This window comes from Crocodylus porosus, unplaced genomic scaffold, assembly GCF_001723895.1.
Source record: "Crocodylus porosus isolate Cpor-Errol unplaced genomic scaffold, CroPor_comp1, whole genome shotgun sequence".
NCBI classification, from domain to species: Eukaryota; Metazoa; Chordata; order Crocodylia; family Crocodylidae; genus Crocodylus; species Crocodylus porosus.
Window position 1 is genome coordinate 10,784,826 of NW_017728943.1, and position 22,799 is coordinate 10,807,624.

Consider the following 22,799-nt stretch of genomic DNA (forward strand, 5'->3'; position numbering starts at 1 on the left):
GTAGCTTCTCCTTCAATCTCTCTCTCCCACCAGGGAGAGAGCTGACAGCTGTGCTGTTCTAACAACACTATTGATGAGAGCTGGCAGCTGTGCTGTTCTAACAACACTATTGATAATGCATTTTTAATAATATTTCTAACAGAGAGATGAAAGTACAATTTTTAACTAAGTTTGGGCGCCCCATTTTGATATAATTATATGTAGTTTTTCTCAACACTGGGTGCATCTATATGAGACACTTTACTCAAGATTAGAGATACTTACAGTGCTGTAAGCATCACCATCTACACATGCAGACACTTACTGCACAGTCATTTTCCTTAATCCCGAGTAAATGTGCTACCTGTAAATACAAGTAGCACATTTACTCTCAATTATTTACTGTGCAGTATGGCACACGTAGATAGCTGAGTGGGAGCAAATGTACTCCCGGTCAGCTGAACAGCAGAGGATGGGAAATTTCTCCCTGTCCCTGGGAGATGCCTGCTGCTGGGGTGGGCTCCACCACTGGAATGCAGGCAGAAACAAGATTCCCATGCCCTAGCAGCAGAGGGCTCCCAGCCCGTTTCCCAATCGTGATAGGGGAGCAGAAGCTAGCAGATTCTTATCTCCCAACCTGAGCTCTGCAGTCACGGGGCCCAGGCTAGGAGATTCTTATCTCCCAGCACCAGCTCTGTGGTCACAGGGCCAGCACTAGGAGATTCTTATCTCCCAGTGCCAACCCTACAATTGTAGGGCCTGGCCTGGGAGATTCTTGTCTCCCACCGCAGGCCTTGCAACCACAGAGCTCAGACTGTGTTCGGAGACAATTCCAGTGTTTAACCAGCAGCAGCTGAAAGAAGCTGTTACAGAACAAGGCTGAATACCTTCTAGGAAGCCTGGGCAAATATTAAGTCCCTGATCCAAAACATCAGGGTTATAGACGTAGTCAAAGAAAAGAGCACCAAAAATGTTTAACAAAGAGTAAACAGCATATTTTCTTAGTCACCTTCTTAAAAATGACTGAATCATTTTGACTGCATTTGTCAAAGAAAAATTCAGCCTGAAATAGGTGCCCAGCTTAGAAAAGTTTGAATAATTAGAGTTTGGGAAAGTTATAAACAACAGAAAATGTGATGCTATAATGGACAGTGTGAGGCAACTTAAATAATAGGTGGCACTGCCAGCCTTGCCTATAATTATTGCTGTGTATTGTTCTAGGACCAGTTTTGTTTCTGTTGATTTAAGATAAAAGATACATATTACATACCTGTAATAACAGATGCTAACTTAATGCACCATAATCAACACTATTGTGCATTAGTGCAATGGAACACTTTTTAAGTGAGGCTTGATGCCCATTGGACTAATCTACTGTGCATTTGCACATTATTACAGTTTTTGCCAGCCATGCTAATGTGCAGTAGAATTAGTCATTAAGCGTCTTGCGTAGATGCACCCAGTAGAAGTGTTTTGGGAAGTGTAGGATCAATCTTCAATCTTCTAGACCCAGCACTGAAGTAATTTGTGATACATATCTAAGGTAACTCATACATATCTAAGATAACTCTGTTAAATGGCAAATTGTTTTACGAAACGGTCACATGAAAATTAGACAGAAATCTCCTTAACTGAATGTTGTCAAGGGAAAAGGGCAATTGTGAATATTTTCATTGTTTTCATTTTCATCGTTTTCCAAGCCAATATAAACTGATTTTCAAAAGTGAGATAATATTGTAAAAGTACATCTTTCTAGAAATATCATGCCAAAATGACAGTGCACCCACACCTGTCTGCTTTAGTTAATCTTGGATTAAAGATTTATTGGATTTAAAGGTACTAGAGAAACACAAAATGTTATTATATTATTATTGTTGTTCTTAAATTAACATCAATGCTCAGCAGTGTCCTTTCTTGAGATACTAATCTTGTTGAATATCACATTATCTGCCCACTTTTGGCACAATAAGGTCCAATTCTTAAAAAGAGGTTGTGGCAATATATTGCTGAATACAGAAGGGCCCTGGAAAGAATACATATACTTCACCACTATCATGTGCCTGCTGGCTTTGTTGCCTGTTCCTGTAGGCAAAGGCCAGATCTGTAAAAGGAGCTAAGTACCTACAAAGGCATAACGTGGTGTTGGCACTGGATTTATGACTCCAATACCTTGTTCCAGGTGGACCCAAACCCTCAGACTGACCACAATCTCTCCATTCAATAATAGGCAAACTGTATTGGTACACAGTGATAGCAGATACGAATAATGCAAACGATCCTATATCTACTAGTCCTAGAGCTGTCACAGAAGGAAGGTATGTCTGGCCAGTATGCATGCTTCATCCTGAGGTTCTTTCTTCAATGTCAGCCTGGAGGTCGAGGCTGAGACCATCTGTCCATGGTGGTCTCAGGTTTCCCTCTCAGGGACACTTTGCTGCTCTGAAATCCTTCTTTTTGTATTCTTTCTCTCTTCTGATGAATTTTCATCTCTGGGCATCATTGATTGGTCTCTCTGCAGTCATGATACTGCCCATGTTCTGTCCTGCAAGCACATTCCTTTATTCCAACAAACCCATCACATGCACACATCTTAATTTGATCTGTTCACCAAAACTGGAAACCCCAAAGGCTCTGCAGTTTGACACTGTGACCTAATGCCACCTTATCTCATGTTATGGAACAGTGTGGTACATGTCTTCAGTTTCCCAGCCTCTGTGTCTGCTGGCTTCAGACATAGTGGGCCTTGAAAGAAACTTTGTCACAAACAGGTTTTTTGAAACCAGTTAACCCTTGCCATTCCCCTAGATCATTATTCTAATGCAATAACTACTTTACCTACACTCCAGTTCCCAAAAGCAAACCTCTAAATACCATTTTCTAGCCATCAAGGACAGCTCAGCCTGCTGGACAGTGGCTTCACACAAAGAAGCAATGGCTATTTTTGTAACTCCCCTCACAAGGCAGGACCTTGGGCTGCTATCCAGGTCATCCTCCCTCATTTATGCAGTTGGCTCCCAAACAGTGCATATAGGCAGATAATGAGATTTTCAGTGACAGTTAGGCACCCACGCACTTGTTAAAGTCCTACTGGGTCTGCGTCTTTAGGCATTTAAATGCCTTTACAAATCCAACCCTAAGTCACTTTTGGACAGTTCCAAGTCATAGCTGACCAAGAAAATTCCAGTTATCCCACTTAATTTTAGGAATGTCAGAGAATTGTGTACTCTGCTACCATCTGAACCAATTTGCTTTTAAATACAGCCAGAGGTAGCCAGAGAGAATAAGCTTCCCAATGATGCTGCACAAAAGTATAGCTGAAAGTGCATCTCTTAGCCAGTAAAAAGTGTGTCGATTTCTTGCTCTTAATATATTAGCACTGAAGACAATGTGGTCCAGTATTTTCAACAGGAGATTGAGCACTTATCCTGCCCATTGACCCATGTTGAGTCACTAAAGCCCCCCTGGTATGCACAATGGATGTTTTCTAATCTGAGAACCTAAATTAGGGTCTAAAAGTTTTTGTTACCTCCAATGGCTACATTGTTGCTTTCTTGTTAGTTTTTTCTGGGCATTCTCCATTTGCTGTCATGGTAACGCCACTGTCCACCAGATAGTGTTTAGGGTTTGTTAAAACACAATTAACCCTTAAATGGAATGTGAAATAGGAACACAGACAACTCAGTATCCTAGAATCAAAGTTGAACTTTATTATTACAACAAGTATTATCAGTTTCTATATAGAGAGAGAGAAAAGCACTTAGTACAATGATCACACCCAATCCCAAATGTTACATTGCTCAACAGAAAAAATGGCCACTCAGTTCCTGAAGCAAAGGGTGCATCATTAAAAACACTGCTTTAATTTAGGGCAAAGTAAACCCCCATGGCATGTACACAAGGGTTGGGTCTGGTCCTTATATGCCTCTCTGGTGGTGGCAGGAGAGGGCTGAACAGTCCCTGAGCTGCAGGGAGGGGCAGGAACTGGTACTTCCCTCTGTGGCATCAATGGTGCCCCCCAGGTGGCACCTGCCCACAGGCACCCAGCCCAGGCAGTCCTCAGACATGTTTTATTTTGCTACGTCCCAAAGTATTTAACGCGTAATATGCCACCGAACATGCAAACAGTAGTGCCCTTAACACTCAATAGGCTGCCAAACGTGCAAACAGCAACACCATTAAAGCAGTGCAAAAGGGCAGTTAACTCACTTTAAAGGCCAATTTGTGGTGTGTACAATGGCCCTATGATACTCTGGCAAAGGGCATTCATGCTCTTCCCCTTGCACCACTAACCCATATGACACAGTTGGTATTTTCTGCTGCCATTCAAAATCAGCATCACTGTTCATAAGAGCTAGAGTCCACTGAGCCACTCAGGGACTTGAAGCATGTCCTTCTTCAATTTTCCCTAGATATAATATACTTTAGAGGAGAATGGGCTGTCTGGACTATTACTCTCGCCCCTCCTACAATGTATTCCCATTTTCTCAATGCCCAAATCAGTGCCAAACATTCCTTTTCACATGGATTAAACTTCTGCTCAGGTCCTGTAAGGGTTCTTGAGGCATAAGCCACTGGCCTTTGTTCTTTTCCTTTCCCTTCCAGTAGGGTAGCACCGATAGCTCTTTCAGTAGTTGCCAGTTGCAAGGCAAAGGGTTTTGTCTCATCTGGGTAAGCCAGTACAGGAGCTTGTACCAGATCCCTTTTTAACTGAATTAAAACTGCTTGTTGCTCTGGGACCCATTCCCACTATTGCCCTTTTTGGAAGTGCCAATTTGCCTTTGAATCTGGGGCTGCCCATATAAACAAGACAGTTTTGCTGCTGGAGGCCAGGCAACAACATTGCCTGGCTGGAAGGCTGCTGGTATTATCTGGAGGTAAGGGAGGAGCTGTAGGGGATGGTCTGGAGGCTCCTGGTCCTGAGCATGACCTAAAACTGCACCCTGCTGGGAGTGGGTGGCCTGGGGCTTCCAGTGGCGTGGGAGCCCCCAGGAAATACCAGGCCAGTTACCACCCCAGTGAAAGGCACATCAGGGCACCTTAAACACCCTTAACTCAGTGGGTAGCACCTTTGACCCTTTGTAGCATCTGGAGGGTGGACCCCCAGAGAAAGAGTGAGGCCATAAACTTGCACCTGTCTGGACTTCAGCTGACTGGTCAATGCTGGGGCCAAGACTGGAAGGGTCAAAGAGCCAGGGGCCCACCGCGAGGAATGCTCAAGAGCTGAGGAACTGGGGTTCTGACTGGCCTGGAGGTGGGCCAGGGCTAGTGAGCCAAAGGTCCTGGGGGGACCACACCCAGAAGGGGAAGCAGTTCAGGGAGCTATGCTGCTGAAAATGAAGGCAGATTTGGCTGCCAGAATGGAGGGATCATAGAGGGTTCAACACTAGGATTATGGGGCCCAGTGTGGGGCCGGTAATTGTGAGAATATCTGGATGCTATCTGTGAGGCTTGGGCTGCGGTGTAGGGGAGGATCAGAGCCGCAGATAGTGCCCCCTGGCATCAGGGCAAGAAATGGGCAGTCTCCCACTTAATTGACATCTATTAATTAATTGCCAACAATGCATGGTGGGTGAGAAGGTGGGCAGTTAGCCCAGAAACAGGTGGCAGGGCACTGGGAAATCAGCCCAGAGCAGGCCCCCTGTTACACACCCTTATTTTGTACCTCCCTTTTAGGACTGCTCTCCCTGTATATTATTTTTGCCTTTCAAATTCGAGTCCTCAACCCATAGTTTCATAGTTGGTAGGGTCAGAGGGGACCTAAGCAGATCATTAAGTCCGACCCCCTGCCATGGGCAGAAAAGGATGCTGGGGTCAAGTGACCCTGGCTAGGTGGCTGTCTAGCCTCCTTTTGAAGACCCCCAGGGTAGGGGCAAGCACCACTTCCCTTGGAAGTTGGTTCCAGCTCCTAGCTGCCCTGACTGTGAACAGGGACTCTCCCATTGCTTGCTGGTCCCCCTTGGCAAGTTTATAGGTGGCCATGAGATCCCCTCTCAGCCTTGTTTTGTGGAAGCTGAACAGGTTCAGGTCCCATAGCCTCTCCCCATAGGGCTTCCCCTGCTGCCTCCTAATCATGCGAGTGGCCCTCCTCTGGACCCTCTCAGTGCTATCCACATCCCTCCTGAAGTGCAGCACCCAGAACTGGATGCAGTACTCCAACTGTGGCCTGACCAATGTCACATAGAAGGGGAGGATCCCCTTGGACCTGCTTTGATGCATGTATGGATGCATGACAAGGTGCAGTTAGCCTTACTGACCACATCCCCACATTGGTGGCCCATGCTCATCTTGAAATCAATAGTGACTCCAAGATCCTTTTCTGCCTCTGTGCTGACAAGAAAGGAGTTCCCCAGCCTATAGGTATGCTGCTGGTTCTTCCTCCCCAGGTGCAATATCTTGCACTTGTCCATATTGAAACCCATCCTATTCTCATCTGCCTACCCCTGTAACCTGTCCAGTTCTAGTTGTAGCCTGTCCCTCTCTTCTAGTGTGGTCACTTCTCCCCACATCTTGGTGTCATCTGTGAACTTGAACAAGGTGCTTTTCACCCCCTTGTCCAAATTGCCAATGAAGATATTGAACAGTGCAGGCCCAAGGGCTGAGCCCTGGGGAGCCCCACTGCCCACATCTCTCCAGGTCAAAAATAACCCATCCACCACCACTCTGAGTACGGCCCTCCAGCCAATTTGTGACCCATCTGTGTAGCCATCAACACCACAGTTGCCTAATTTTTTAATGAGGATGGAGTGAGAGACAGTGTCGAGGGCCTTCCTAAAGTCCAGAAAGACTACATCCACCGCAACACCTGCATCCAAGGCTTTTGTGACCTGGTCATAGAAGGCAACCAGGTTGGTCTGACAGGACTTGCCTCTAGCTTCCCCAGGACTGAGGTAAAACTAACGGGCCTATAGTTTCCTGGGTCCTCTTTCCTCCTTTTTTGAAGACGGGAACCACATTGCCCCTTTTCCAGTCATCTGGCACCTCACCAGAGCACTATGAATGCTTGTAAAGCTGTGCCAGGGGTCCTGCAATGACCTCTGCCAATTTCCTAAGCACTCTGGTGTGGAGATCATCAGGATCTGCTGATTTGAACATGTCTAGTCCCTTCAGGAGTTCCATGACTAGGTCCTCACTGACCCTGGACCTGGCTGCGCCTCCCCTGGGTCCGTCTGGAATCCCAGTGGGGGGGATGTCCCTGGCCCTGCTCAGAAAAATGGAAGCAAAGAATCTGTTAAAGAGATTATCTTTGTCATCTGATGCTACCACCAGATTACCAAGCATATCCTGCAGAGGCCTCACATTACTTGGTACCTTCTTTTTACCCCCTATGTATTTAAAAAAGGACTTCTTGTTATCTTTGATCCGGGTCACTAGTCCCAGTTCCATCTCTGCCTTAGGCTTCCTAACAGCCCCCCTACAATCTCAAGCCAAGGTGGTATAATCCTCCTTGGTGATGGCCCCTGCCTTCCATTGGGTGTACACTTCCTTTTTTGCTTTGAGACATTTGTGGATGCTTTTGATAAGCCATGGGGGCTTTTAAGCACTCTTGCCCCCTTTGATCCACATGGGGATTGTCACCCTTTGGGCATGGAGAATTGTCTCCTTAAGGAGCGACCACTCTTCTTGGGCTCCCAACTCCCCTCACCTCCCCTTCAGGACCTCAGTGCCTCCCCAACTAGACTTCTTACCTCATTGAAATCCACCCTCCTGAAGTCCAGGGCTGCTGCCTTCCTGCAGGCCTTTGACACCCTGCACTGGATGGGTAAATTCCAGTAGGCAATAATCGCTATCGCCCAGGTGGTTGAGCACCCACAGTCCCCTCACCAGGTTGTCACCTGTGGCCAGGACCAAGTCAACAAGGCATTTCCCCTGGTGGGACTGTGCACCTCCTGGGTTAGGCGGAGGTCCTGTAACTCAGCTAGGAACCTATGTGAGGTTCCCAGCAGATGTCCACGTAGTTTAGGTCACCCCTGATGACCACATCCCTTGACTTAACTGCCTCTGCAAGCTGACCTGAGAATTCCCAGTCCAGCTCTTCTCCCTGGTTGGGTGGCCTGTAGTAGACCCCCACCAGTAGGTCCCTTTCCCCCAACCTCCTTGTATTCTGACCCAGAGCACCTCAGTCTGCCCTACCTCAAACCCAGTGCTGTTTGCTGAGGATGTGTACTGCTCTTTCACGTAGAGCTCAACACCCCCACCTTTCCTCCCTGTTCTATCCCTATACCTATACCCCTTTACCACCCAGTCATGTGTTGGTTCCCACCAAGTTTCAATGAGCCCCACTATGTCTGGGTTTGTGTTAGCTAGCAGGAGGGCAAGTTCCTCCTGCTTGTTCCCCATACTACGAGCATTAGTGTAGAGGCATTTAAGGCCTCCTGAGGGTGCATGCGCCTCCCCCCCCAACTCCTGGACTGTCTGGGCCCCTGTCTCAAGAATTTTTCTCTATCATTTTACTTACCCCTACTTGGCCTAATTAGGGCTTAAACTCCAAGCTCCCACATAGTAGGCAGAAACTCTACCACACAGCCACCAGTGCTGGTCAGGCTACTGCATAGGATCATCAATAGGTCCTAATATAACTCACCAGTGCAGCCAACCCTTCTATTAGGATGGTCTTAAATCCCAAATCATCAAAGTTATAATCTCCATTTCCCAACTGATGCACACCCTAACAACTGCTTCCTCCAGGTATAAGCTTCAGGGCTTTCTCTGGGTTTCTGCATTTCCATAAAGTACAACCAGGACACTATCCGAGCACCTAAAAGTGCAGTCAAAATTCTCCTAGTCTACCAGTATGTCATCTCCAACTGGTTATCCATCATCCAAGGATGCCTTAATCCCTGACCAGTCCTCTGAATTACAACTAGCTTGAGCTACTTCTTGACAATCAGGAATAGTCCATCCCATCTGATCCAAACACTGAAACCCACTGAATTGCTGTATCCTTGTTCAACAGACCTAAATTCATAGCTGCTGCTCTTACCTGTTACGGAGCTAATGGAGCAGTAACAGTGACAGTCTTTTCTACCCTGTGCTGCTGCTGATCTGATGCATTACCATCTCCTACTCCCCCCACAGCTGGAGCTTGTTCCATCTTTATAATCTGCTGTGTCACTACTGGAGCCATAGGACACTGTTCCATCTTTTTCTTCACATCATGCAACTCCTTCCTCAAAGGAACATAAGAACTTAAAGCTTTTGCATCTTCAGGTAGATCCCTACCTTCACTAGGGTCCAGGGACTCTGGATCCAACCAAATGTTTTCAGCCCAGTTAACAGGTTGTCTTAAACCAGCTGTGACAGCCACCACAACTCCCCACTTCTCCTGCAACTGAGCCTGAAGACTATAAATCACCTCTCGACAATGTGATTGAATACCATTAGTATTTCCAACAGTTCTATGTTTATGAAAGGGTTAATCCTGATTTATACCCACATTGTCCATGAACTGATAGCACCACTGTCCACCAGATAGTGCTTAGGGATCATTAAAGCATGGTTAACCCTTGAATGGAATGTGAAATACAAACACAGAAAACTCAGTATCCTAAAATCAAAGTCGAACTTTATTAGTATTATCTTAGCAGTTTCTGTATTCAGAGAGAGAAAAGCACTTAGTACAATGATCTCATCCAATCCCAGATGTTACTTTGCTCAACAGGAAAGACACCCACTCAGTTCCTGAAGCAAAGGGTGCGTCGTTGGCTGGGGCGATCCAGACAGTTGTTGAAAGCTGGATTCATGATGACAATGATGATGACAACACACAGTTAACTTTCTTGCTCCCTCTTTTATGTTTTTCTTTAACTTGACTCCTTTGACACCTTGCTTTCAGATTGGTCTCTCTGCTGTCAACATATTGTCCATAATTTATCCTGTCAGCATATTCCTTTGTTCAACAGACAAGCACACCTCTTAATTTGGCCTTTTTCCACTGTCTTACTTTGGGCATTGTCCATTGGTTTCTTTTATCACCTTTCATTGACATATCCGATCATTTCATTCCTCTGATTGAGCTGGTTAGTGCCACATTCAGTTACTTTGAGCTAGTAACAAAACTATCACTATGTTGTGTTGGAAAAAACTTCTCAAAGTGATAGAAAAGAAAAGAAACATCATGCAAGCAAACTCAAGGCCATAAGCTGCTTGCAAAAGGCAAAGCCAACTGATATTGCAAACACCAGCAAAATTAAAAGTTTGGTTAACAATGAGACTATACAGAACTTTAGGCTGAATATAAAAGAAAACTTAAAATAATACTCTAATTCACCACTCTATAAACTGATGCAACTTTAAAGCATAAAATATGGCAAGCTGTCCTAACACTCTGGTTTTTCTTTTTTACCCACTCTGAGAGCCTGGTTACACTAACAAGTTAATCTGAGGTAACTACCCATGCACATACTCTTACCCTGTAGGAAATGTACAGTAATACACCTCATTTTCACTGAACATGTACACAAGCAGTAACTTCAAAGTAGGCAACATGCCACAAGTTCACACCCTGTCTTACCTCACAGTAACTTCTTCACATAGCCATACCTAAAATCAGACAGCTGAAATCCAGTCAGTCCCAAACCCCTGCATTTACATTCAGTTTAATCTATTCTATTCTTTTCTAGGTGTCAGGAGTCAGGGCAGAAGCAGACTAAATTGCCCAAGTTGGCCCTGGTTCCTGAGTGGGCCTAGCTGCTTACTTATAAGCAGCAGTGTTTTAGTGCTGGATTATTTGACAATGGAGAGATGTTTTGTGGAGGAAGACTATTATCAAGAGATGGGATCCCTCTGACTAGAACTAGAAAGAGCCTCTTTGGGCATCATTTGGCTACCCTAGTAAGGAGGGACATCACATACCACCAAATTTGCACTGAGGAGAACACCAATGATTGCCACCTCACAAATCTCAAAATGGCTTTCACTCAACAAGGACACTTCCCCAGAGAGATAGATTGCACTTTTGAAAGAGCCACTCAGATATCATGTGAAGAACTGCTGCAGTAGAGAAGGAAAACCCCCATGAATCGCACTGCACTGGTTGTGACATATCACCCCTCCCTAAAATCTATATGGATAATCCTCAGACAATTGCAACCCATACTAGAAGACCCAATTCTTAAGGAGATCTTCCCAGAGCCACCCATCCTAGCCTTCAAACAAGCACTGAACCTCACTAACTTCATCACCAGAAGCAAACTTCCTACAGGCCAAAACAATGGACCCAGACTGTGCCATGACAAGAACTTTAAAACCTGCCAACACATCTCCATTACCCCCACAATTACTACACCCCAAAACAGAACCATCAGCATTTCTGGATCTTACAGCTGCAGCTCCAGAAATGTAATATATCTCATCCAATGCACCAAATGCCCTGATGAAAAATACATAGGAGAGACCAAACAACTGTGCACCAGAATGAACACACACTGGAAATCTATCAAAGATGAGACTATCCAATTACCTGTAGGGGCACCTTTCTCACACAAAAACCACGCTCTCTCCAATCTCTCAGTTCTAATCGTCAAAGGTAGGGATGCACTGATAGAGATTTTTGGAGCTGATGCCGATAGCTGATTTTTAAGGAGGTATATCAACCAATACCAATCTGATATCCAATACCAGCCTGGCAGCTTGAAGACCTATACCCCTAATGCAATGTTAAATGCACATGTAGACATGCCTAGCAAGAACTTGCAGGGACAAAATCAGGAAGACAAAGATACAGAATGACCTGTACCTGGTGAGGGAGGTTAAAAACAACAAGAAGAGGTTTTATAAGCATGTTGGCCAGAAAAAAAGACCAAGGAAGCTGTGGGTCCACTGTTAAATAGCCACAATGAATTCTGAACAGAAGATGCAAAGAAGGTGGAGGTGCTCCAAAAATTTTTGCTTCAACCGTCACCAAAAAAAAAAAAAAAAGATTTAAATCAGTTAGCTAAACAAGAATTATTTAAATAAGGAAGGGGACAATTTTAAGGATGAGATAAGAAATGAAACAGTGATTTGGGTGGGTTTGAATAAATTCAAGTCAGTAGTGCCTGTTTAACTTTACCCCAGGACACCAAAGAAACTGGCAGGGGAGATCTTGGGCCCCTTGACAATAATATCTATATTGTCTTGGGTGATGGGCAAAAAGGCAAAAAGGAGGGTCTGAAGAACTATAGATGGTTTAGCTTCACCTCAATACTGGGGAAGTTATGGAGCATATCATAAGGATGGACATTTGCAAATATCTGGAGAAGGAAGGCTGATCATGAGTAGCCAGTATGGACTTACTATGAGGTAACTGTGCCAAACCTGTTCTCCTTGTTTGACAAGGTTACTAGATGGATGGATGAATGGAAGTCTGTGGATGTATACCTGGACTTCAGCGAGGCTTTTAATAAAGTCCCATCTGACCTTCTCATAAATAGATTGAAAAAATATGGGCTAGACAAAACTGCTACAGGGTGGATGGACAACTAGCTCAATTGCTGCAAGCAAAGGGCAATTATAAATGGAGCCATGTTGGAATGACAGAAGGCTTGAAGTGAAGTCCCACAAAGGTTTCAACCAGGGCAGTCACCCTTGTAGGTAGAGTCAGGAATGGGACCAGGGATTGCAGAAGTGGGGGTCAGAAGCCCTGAGTCAGGAGCCAAATGCCAAGCCAGGACTAGAATCCAGGAATCAGAAGCCTAGTTAGCAAATCCAAAGCATAGTCCATATGGTAACATCCAAGAACAGAACCAGCTGGGATCAGGAGCCAGGAAACAGGTCCATAGAGAAATCCAAAGCCAAAATCCAAAAGCAATCAAAAAGGGTCAGGAAACAAGAAAACCAGAGACATTGCCAGGACAGGAACTACTCAGGGATTGGAGACTATTAGGTTGTGTAACAGGGCTAAGGTGCTGGAAGAGTTCCTTACAAGCAGCCCGAGAACCAATTAGAGGAAAGGACTGGGGTCATCTGGCCTCAATTAGTTTAAGTGCAACTGACCTAGTTATAAGAGCTGCAGGGCAGGAGTCTGACTAAGTCTTACACAGCTAACCCAATTACCCAGGCTGCAGGGCAAGAGCCTTACAACCTTTATATTAATGATTTGGATGCTGGAATGGAGAGCTTCTTGAGCACATTTGCAGACATCACAAAACTGGGAAGGATTGCCAACATACTGGCGGACAGGGGCATAATTCAGAAGGATCTTGACAGATTGGAAAGCTGAACTGGAGCTAACAAGATGAAGATTAATGCTGGGAAATTCAAGGTGCTACACCTCAAGAAGAAAAATCAAAAACACAAATACAAAATGGGTGACGTGTGGTTGAATGGAGCACCATGGAGAAGGATCTGAGAGTCTCGGACTTTATACAGACATTCAGAGTTTCCTGGGAGAGTCACTGCAGGACTCAAGGGCAGCCTCCTAATTGTTATCAAAAGAAGATCAAGGTGTGGCAGGTGAGATAGAAAGAGGGTTATATGAAGGACCTGGAGTGTGTGCAGGACTCGGGTGGCCCCATGGGGTGCTAGAGCCATCCTCTGGGCCCATCCTTTCACAGACTGCCATAAAGTAGAAGTGGAACACCTTTTCTGTCTTGCTGCAGAGGACAGGGTACAGATGGCTTACAGCAATATAGGTTGAGATTGGATATCAGGAGAACCTTTTCATTGTTCAAATGGTGAGGCAGTGCCTAGGGAAGTTGTGGAGTCTCCATCATTGGAGGTGTTCAAGAAGAAGCCTTACTGAGAGTGCAGGTATAAACCACCCCAATGCACAGGAAGACTAGCAAGTATGGTAGAAGGCCAGCCTGGCTTAGCAGGGAACTCTTCAGTAAACTAAATCACAAAAAGGAAGTTTATACAAAGTGGAAACTTTGACAAAAAAATAGGGAGGAGTATAAAAGCATTGCTCTGGCATGCAGGAATGAAAGCAAAAGCACAATTGGAGTTGCAGTTAGCAAGGGATTTGAAGGGTACTGAACGGGTGAGGCAACCTTGTGACAGGATGCAGAAAAGGGTGAAGTGCTCAATGCCTTCTTTGTCTCAGTCTTCACAGGCAAGGTCAGCTCCCAGACTACTGCACCAGGCAGTACAGTTTGAGGAGGAGGTGAGCTGCCAACAGTGGTGAAAAAACAGGTTAGGGACTATTTAGAAAAGCTGGGTATATACAAGTCCATGGGGCCAGACAGGATGCATCCAAGGAAGCTGAGGGAGTTGGCCGATGTGATTACAGAGCGTATGGCCGTTATCTTGTAAAACTCATGGTGATCAGAAGCCGTCCTGGATGACTGGAAAAAGGTAAACATAGTGCATACTTAAGAAAGGGAAAAAGGAAGATCCAGGGAACTACAGACCAGTCAGCCTCACCTCAGTCTCTGGAAAAATCATGGAGCTGATCCTCAAGGAATCCATTTCTAAGCACTTGGAGAAGAAGGTGATTAGGAACAGTCAGCATGGATTCACCAGGGGCAAGGCATGCCTGACCAACCTGATTGCCTTCTATGATGAGATGACGGGCTCTGTGGAGGTAGGGAGACCAGTGGATGTGGTAAAGCTTGATTTTAGCAAGGCTTTTGATACAGTCTCCCACAACATTCTCTCAGGCAAGCAAATGAAGTATGGGCTAGATGAATGGACTGTAAGGTGGATAGAAAACTGGCTGGAGTGTCAAGGTCAGAGAGTAGTAATCAATGGCTCAGTGTCTAGTTGGCAGCCGGTATCAAGTGGAGTGTCCCAGGGGTCGGTCCTGGAGCTGGTTTGGTTCGATGTCTTCACCAACAACCTGGAAGATGGCATAGTGTACACCCTTAGCATGTTTGCAGATGACACCAAGCTGGAGGGAGTAGTAGATACACTGAAGGGTAAGGCTAGGATTCAGTGTGACCTAGACAAATTGGAGGATTGGGCCAAAAGAAATCTCATGAGATTCAACGAGGAAAAGTGCAAAGTCCTGCACTGGGGGTGAAATAATCCCATGCACCAGTACAGGCTGGGGGTGGCTGGCTAGGCAGCAGCTCTGCAGAAAAGGACCAGTGGACAAAAGTTACAGTGGACAATAAACTAAATATAATCTGAGAGTGTGCCCTTATTCCAAAGAAGGCTAACAGCATACTGAACTTCACCAGTAGGAGTGTTACGAGCAGGTCAAGGGAAGTGATTATCCCCCTCTATTCAGCACTGGTGAGGCCACATCTAGAGTATGTGAATGTTCAGTTTTGGGCCCTCTACTACAGAAAGGATGTGGACAAATTGGAGAGTCCAGTGGAGGGCAACAAAAATGGTGAGGGATCTGGGGGACATGACTTGTGAGGAAAGGCTGAGGGAACTGGGCTTATTTAGTCTAGATAAGAGGAGACTGAGAGGGGATTTAATAGCAGCTTTAAACTACCTGAAGGGAGGTTCAAAAGAGGATGGAGCTAGACTGTTTTCAGTGGTGGCAGATGACAGAACAAGGTGCAATGGTCTCAAGTTGCAGCAAGGGAAATTTAGGTTAGATATTAGGGAAAATATTCTCACTAGAAGGGTAGTAAAACACTGGAACATGTTATACAGAGGGGTAATGGAATCTCCATCCTTGGAAGATTTAGTATAGATGGTACAAGATGGTAAAAAGTCCCCATAGGAAATTAATGTGATCAACACATCAAAGAGCTACTCAACACAGCTCACAAAGACACTCTCATGGACCCAGAGGGACACACTTCCACCTTCAGCTCCATCTACACTTTTCCCAGAGCCTGACAAAGGGATTTTGATCCTGAAAGCTTGCAGAAAAGGACTATTTTCTTGCCATTTTCCAGTTGGTCTAATAAAAGGTATCATTTTGGAACCAAGAGTTCTCGTTTTTTGTATGTCTTTTTGTCTCAGACCAACACAGCTACCAAGTACACCCCAGCACAGCTATCACCTTCAGTAAAGTCTGTGACTATTCATAGATCAAAAATATATTAGCTAAGGATTGTTTCAATGATGTAGTAGTTTTGATGGTCAGTGGTATAGAAATTCTAATCCGTATCATTGTGGGATTGTCAATAACCATGCATTCTGAAATAGCTGCCTAAAATGGGCCCACAGAATATTTGAATTTGCCTATATGTACTTGTCTAAGTAGGAAATTACCTGGTTTGGCCAGCAGTTGTCTATTTTGTATGCAGGTGCCTGCTGGCAGGTACAGATGCATATTTTGAAAATATAACTCAAACATGTCTCCCTTAAACATGCCCCTGTATGTCTATTTTTATGTATCTGAGTTGTAGTCTCTGTTTAGCAGCAGAGTTAGGATTCCTGGCATGGCAGGACTCTGCCACTCATCTGCTGTTACTATGCCCATTTAGCTGCCCCACATGAAATGTGAGCAGACTGCTTCTGTGATGATGCCAGCTCACTTGAGTGCTTAGTAGCAGGTTACTAGATGCAATAGTTTGTCATTTTTTGCACTTTCCAATTTAGGTGATGGCTGATGGAAGCACATCTGCATTCATCCCCAAAATTGACTCTGGTGAAGAAGAAAAATGTTTGGCAGCAGAAGCCACAGAAGGTGGCACTTCTACCACATCCAGTGAACATGTCCCTAGGTAAAATGAATATAGTTGATAGGCTTATTTTTTCTTTATTAGTCAATTTTCGTGCACTTGATGCCACCATTTTGAAATCTTTCATTATGTCATTATCATGTTTTTTCTTATTGACTATTTAGAAAATAATATCATTTTAATATAACCTTGAACTAATCAGATTTGTGTATGGGTGGTTGCTTAGGTTCTTCGTTGTTTATGCCGATGGTTCAGGGATTGAACTTCTTCAGAACAGTTATGTGGAAGAATACCTCTCTGAAGCATATGGGGATCCAGCTACAGCAGTTTTGCAAGAGCCAGTACAAGAATGTCCAGGTGGGGATATTCCATTCCCTTTTTGTCAACTTAATACAAAAATTATTACATTAGCGAGGCCAGAATGCTCAAGACTCTTATGTGGATAGGAAAAATTATACTGAGTTTATTCACTGTGCTCAGACTCCAAATATGCCACACAGTCACGATGGTGATTGTAACTTATTCCTGATAACAGTGTATATGTCCTCCTGGTCACATCTTGAAGTATTCTAGGAGTGTGAAAAACAGAATTTGTGGAAAGATTATGGGAAAGAGCCAGTCAACTAAGTGAACAGGTGATAAAGGGCTAAATAAATTAACATTGGTATACTTGTATCTTTATTACTTCTAAGCATGAAAACAAAACCAACTGCTTAAATATTTATTGTTTAGATTTATATGCCACCCTCCCCAAAAAATCCTCAGGATGGCTTACAATAAAAAGCCAAATAAATTATTAAGGTTTTAGTGTAGCCAAGATGGCCCAGGATATGTTGAGAGACTAGGCTTTTTTGTAATACCTATTATTGGACCAACTGTATAGTTATGTCATGACAGGCCATGGGCAGCCAGGTCTGGGGGTCACTTCAGGGTCAAGAGAAGCCAGCAAATCAGGATCTAGGAGATCTGTCCAGGGAACTGAGTCAGGGATCCAGGGAGTCAGGCAGAGCAAGGTTAAAGGTCTAGCTGGGCTGAGTATTCAGGTGTCAGACCAGAGCTGGGTCAGGTATCCAGAGGGTCAGGCAAAGATCAAGACCAGGAGACTAGTCAGGTCAAGCATCCAAGGAATCCACCAGTCAGTAGTGGCACAAGCCAAGGGTGCTGCACCCTAGATACCATTTTAAACCCTGTTGTCCAGCCACTTTCTTCCAGGTCAGAAGTTTCTATTGGAAGGGATGAGGGGTCTATTGACCCTGGCTGACCACTTTGGTGGCAGGGAGTGGGTATGTGACTAAGCCAAGCTGGAGGGTTCTAGCCATGTGTGTCCACCCCAGTGTTCTGTTGAGGAGATGTCAGACAAGGATGAGTGTTTGTGCCAGGGAGGCTGAGGTCCTAGGTTCAAAGCCACAAACCTGACAAGTTGGGAGAGCTGTTAGATGAGATCTTGGGCATTGGGTGCCTTTCCTCAAGTCTAAGCTTGTCTAAGAGTTATCCCAATTATAAAGACGTACAAATATTGAAATAATATGTGATAGAAAATACTTCCCAGATGGAACTTAAACCTGCTTTCTGCAGGCTTGCTCAAATAAAAAGATCACACAATACTTTTCGGAAGATGTCTAGACTTGAGCTCTGACAGACCACAGGGAGAAGAAATTCTAGAGCTGAGAGACTACCAAGAAAAACCTCTCTTTTGTTCTTATCAAACAACCTTGGTTCACAGATGGCATCTACAGGAGATTACTTTTGTCTGACCTTAGAGTTTGTAATGGAACCAAATGAGTTCCTTGGGGTATGCAGAGCTCAGATCATTTAGGGTCTGATAGGTCAAGGCCAGCACCTTGAATTGTGCTGGAAAGCTATTAGAAGCTAGTGCTAACTCTGTAGATCCTGGCAACCCACAGAATGCAGGCCAGATTGATAATCCAAAGCATCAGGGACCAATGCAAATTCCTAATTTGAGTTTGACTGGAAAGAAGACTTTCCAAAAAGATCTAAAAGTCTGCTCTTGAAAATTTGATACTTAAAATACTTATAGTTTTTAAGAAAGGTAAAATGAATTAGAGGAACAATTACAGATAATTAATGGCATCTCAAATCATATTGACACTGATTTGACAGTGATATATCCTTGAAGCTGAAATTGTAACCCCAGGTCTCCAACAAGCTGCTCAAAACAGTTTAATTTGTGCTGGATTGCTGGACTACACCTTCCTCAAGATGAGGCAATTTATTCGCACTCCACAACATGCAAATTGAATACAGTCCTGAAATGCCTGGCAACTTGCAAATACAGCCTTTGGTTGGGCAAAATTTGGGAAAGCCTAATCCAATGTTGTCTCTCTCATAGTCCCATTATGATCCCTTATTGTCTATAACAGGGCTGTCTAGCTGACAGCCTGGAAGCCGCATGCAGCTCATGAGGGGTTAAGTTGCAGACCTCATCCTGCCAGCTGTAGCAGCAACCAGTCTCTGGGTTCCCCCTTCCTCCTTTAGCTTCTTCTGTCTGCCCCCACCTGAGGGTGAGTGTACTGCATTATGGGAAGCAGAAAGTGACACTGGGGCTGTGTAGGCACATAGCACAGCAGTATGGCTATAGGGAGTGGGAAGCTGCCTACATGGAAGTGGGGTGTAGCAGGTTGTACCCATGTGGTATGCTGCCCAGGAGGCCTCTGCTGCAGCCTGTGTATGGCCTCCACTGGTGTTGTCCAGGGCAGGAGGCCCTCAATGGTGCAGCTTGCAGGGTGTGCAGCCCCCTAGAAGTTGGATAGCCCTGGATGATAACAGTGGTATCACATTCTCAGCTGCATAAAATGTGAGAATTTACATTTGCATCAGCTTTTTCTTCAGAGGATTCCAAAACATTGCAAAACACTTGTTCACCAGTTTTGAATGCAGATGGTTTTTACTGGAATTTTTTTTTGAAGCAGGTGTTCTTAGTGTCACTGTCCTCCGACCTTTCACTGAAGCCTCTGTCTGGTTAACGAAGAAAGAATCCACCAGTATTGTTCCTCCAAACCTACAGTCAAGAAACTGGGATACATTTCCTCCTTTTGAGGTAGGAATATTTCAGAAGGCTATATTGCTGTTTGATGTTCCTTTATTAATTTTCATAGTTATTACTTATACTCTCACTTAGAGATTCATCTGTTATATAAATCTTGAAGGCAACGTTATAAGTATTTAATCTGACCTCCTGGATCACATCACTGTCAGATTCAACTGAAGAATTTCCAAGCACTTTAGTAAAAATCAATCAAACATCTGTGCAAGGTAGTTAAGTATTACTCCTAAAATCCAGTTGGAAAATGGAAGGACAAAGATTAGTGAGTTTAGGTCACATGGTGAGTTCATACCTCACCCAGAAATAAAACTCCAATCTTACCAAAGCCCATGCTTCAGCTACAAAATCATACTTTCTTGATGGTGCTGAGGAGAATGCATCCTTTTTAGAAAAAACTGATTACACGAGTAAGTGTAAAAAGTGCCACCTTGAAATACATTGTACATTAATTCTTCTGGTTAAAATTTTAGCAAAATCAAATCAGGATCTAAATGTTTACAGTAATTCCCATATTTTTAAATGAAAAATGTGGGATGCTGACACTAGTGAATTTATGAGCTATCAGTATTTGGCTTCAACACATCTCTGCCTTTCAACGTAACAACAGCCTAGGCACTTGGTAAAACTATAGATCTCAGTGTAAGAAACAACTTTGCCTTCAGCTTCTGAATATATTTAGGTTTACGGTATAATTTCAAATCTATAAATAGTAGGCTTTTTGTATGAGGAGATGAACACACACACACACACACACACACACACACACACACACACACACACACACACACACACACACACAGAGGCAGTAGCTCCCTGCAGGTAAGTCTAATAGGGGTAGGGGTGGGGAGCTAGACAGACCATAGGTTGCTCATGGAGGATCAGGGGGAGGGGGAGGAGGGCTGCCTCAGAGTAGTCAAGAGTGGGGAGGTCCTGTGAGGGGAAAGTGTGTGTCTGGGGGGCGGGGGGAGTGCATCTATCTGTGTTCATGGCAGGAAGAGAGTGTGTTTGTGTCTGTCCATGTGCAGAGAGTGAGTGAGAGTACAGTGTGTACACACCTGTGTCTCTGTGTGCATGTGTGTACTTTTGGCTATGACAGAAGCAGAGGGTGGGGGGGGGCAAGGAGAAGGAAGAAGAGGCTGGCCTGTTCCCCCCTACCCCCAGCCCAGCAGGGTCCACCCAGCCTCCTCAGCCAGCACCAGGAGGGAAGGGGACCCCTCCCCCACTGCAGTCCAGCTCCCATGTGGGGTGGGGGCCTCCAATTTTGTGTTGCCCCATGGTCCCAATACACCTTAATCCACACCTGCATGCACACACCTGCCCCTTTGCTTTCTGATTTCATGAGACTTTTTCAAGTCAGTACAGTAATCATCTCTCTTTGGTTGTTGATTGTATTCAGAGGAAAATTCCAGGTCCCTCATTTGGCACCCATATTTGGAAAGGACTGCACATAGGATCCAAAGAGTCCACCTGCCCTCCAACAGCTGTACAAAAATGCCCTAATGTACTGCAAGTCCGTCAGCTGATTCAGTACGAGCCAATCAGTAATGAGCTGAGAAGGAAGCTGGAACTTTCTCTCAAGGTAATGTGATCTCAATTACTTCATTCTTTCAGTACGAAGAACTGGCAAATTTCCCATATATAAGGACAAAGGGGGGTTTTTTGCAGCCTGTTTGCAGTGTGCAGTGCCAATTTCACTTTGTAGCAGTCCTGCCCCTCAGCATTGATTGGCAATGAGGCCCCATGGGGAGAAAGGATGAAGGGGTTGCTGCCACCTTGATTGTTGGCTTCCATTTGCACCACCTCACCCTTCAGTGCTGATTGGCAGAGCAGCCCTAGCAAGTCAGGGGAGGGACAAGGGAGCAGTCATCATCTTATCTGCTGTCCTTTACATGGCTCCACCAGCTGGCAACTTCCCCTCTGAGCAGTGAGGACTGCTGGCTTCCACTAGGGAGCCAGCATTTTATTTTTATTAAATTTTTTTTGTTGATTTCACAGACAATCCCAGATTTTGTGGTTTCCGCAAGATCCATGAATTAAATAGGTCCACATACACCTGAAGCAAGAGCTGTAATGGACCTTAAATACAATAAGTGTTTTATAAGCATGCGTATAGCCACAAAAAACCCATAACCCCTGAGCAGCACAGTTATTCCACTGCATCCTTAATAAGCAAAATTATAGATTAATACACAGGGGCCCAACTGAATCCACAATATAAATGCGATGCTGACAGGTAGTTTCCTTTGTGAAGAGTCAAAGCATTGAAGTCAGAAATAAATGGCCATTCAACCACTTCAGTCTTTTAAGGCCTTTATTTCCCTGCTGAGAAAAGGTATGATTTTTACCTCTAAGAACCTAACAAACATGATCTCCCAAGGTAAAAGCAGTGAAGGCAAAATGCTTCCTTTTTATAGCAAGATAAATGAAATGAAGCCATTCTCAGGCAGAAGCACAGTACTCATTTTGCCCAGTTTACCTTATAGTAAAACTGAAGCATCCTGTTTTCACTGAGTTTTTCCCCCGTGGGCTAGTTCACATGCATTAGTGAAATGAAACCCACTTTTTTAGCAGTGAAGACAAGGCCTCTTGCAGGGCTGAGGCTCAATGACACAGTGTTCACTGTGAGAAGATTTACTTCTACTAATTATGTTGCATTCTGAGAATATACAGGCCTCAGGGTGGGGTGTGGGGGGCAGCATGGACTGCTTTCATTTCCCTGTCACTCTACCACTTCAGTCATAGGGGTCTCATGGGGCCTTGCTCACCTACTTACTGCTCAACATGACCTGGAGTCAGGATTGGGTGCTGACTTATTTTCCATTTGGGGTGATAAGGAAATCTAGCAGGTGCTCAGGACAAGGCGCTGCAGCCAAGCTGTGTTTGACAGAGCGGCCTTTGAAAGAGCACAATACTGTTGAAATGCCAGCTTGTTGACACGGCTGGACCTGGAATCAGTGCCACAAAGATCAAGATCCTGAAGCTGCAGCAGAAGATGCCAGTCATGTCTTCAGTGCCCTGCAAGGAGATGCTTGCCTGCAAAGAGGAGCTCTCACAGATCATTGTGAGGGACAAATCCATGCAGCTGTGTTTCACAGGGGAATTCTTTTAGGCTATTTCACAACCATTAGGTAGGCACAAGCTTGCATCTTCTGCAGATACAGGGCTGTTTCATAGTTTCATAGTAGCTAGAGTCGGAAGGGACCTAGGTAGATCATCTAGTCCGACCCCCTGCCTTGGCAGGAAAGAGCACC

At 44.7% G+C, this 22,799-nt stretch overlaps 1 protein-coding gene and 1 long non-coding RNA gene across 8 annotated transcripts in view; one reads left to right on the plus strand and one right to left on the minus strand.

Annotated features, from left to right (window-relative positions):
* LOC109319163 overlaps window positions 1-11,299 on the minus strand; it is an 18,567-nt gene extending 7,268 nt beyond the window's left edge. Inside the window, exons 1-2 of the long non-coding RNA XR_002103391.1 lie at window positions 11,195-11,299; window positions 6,603-6,604 (exon numbers count right to left, since the gene is read on the minus strand). This is a non-coding gene — a long non-coding RNA (uncharacterized LOC109319163). The remainder of the gene's footprint in view (window positions 1-6,602; window positions 6,605-11,194) is intronic.
* Window positions 1-22,799, plus strand: part of SPAG17 (sperm associated antigen 17) — a 342,590-nt gene that overhangs the window by 269,805 nt on the left and 49,986 nt on the right. For 6 of the 7 annotated variants that reach the window (XM_019548662.1, XM_019548664.1, XM_019548665.1 and 3 more), the window contains 4 exons: window positions 16,402-16,526; window positions 16,711-16,841; window positions 19,412-19,542; window positions 20,945-21,127. In XM_019548662.1, the coding sequence (XP_019404207.1) occupies window positions 16,402-16,526; window positions 16,711-16,841; window positions 19,412-19,542; window positions 20,945-21,127 (570 nt within the window). The remainder of the gene's footprint in view (window positions 1-16,401; window positions 16,527-16,710; window positions 16,842-19,411; window positions 19,543-20,944; window positions 21,128-22,799) is intronic. The other variant, XM_019548663.1, reaches the window with a different exon arrangement.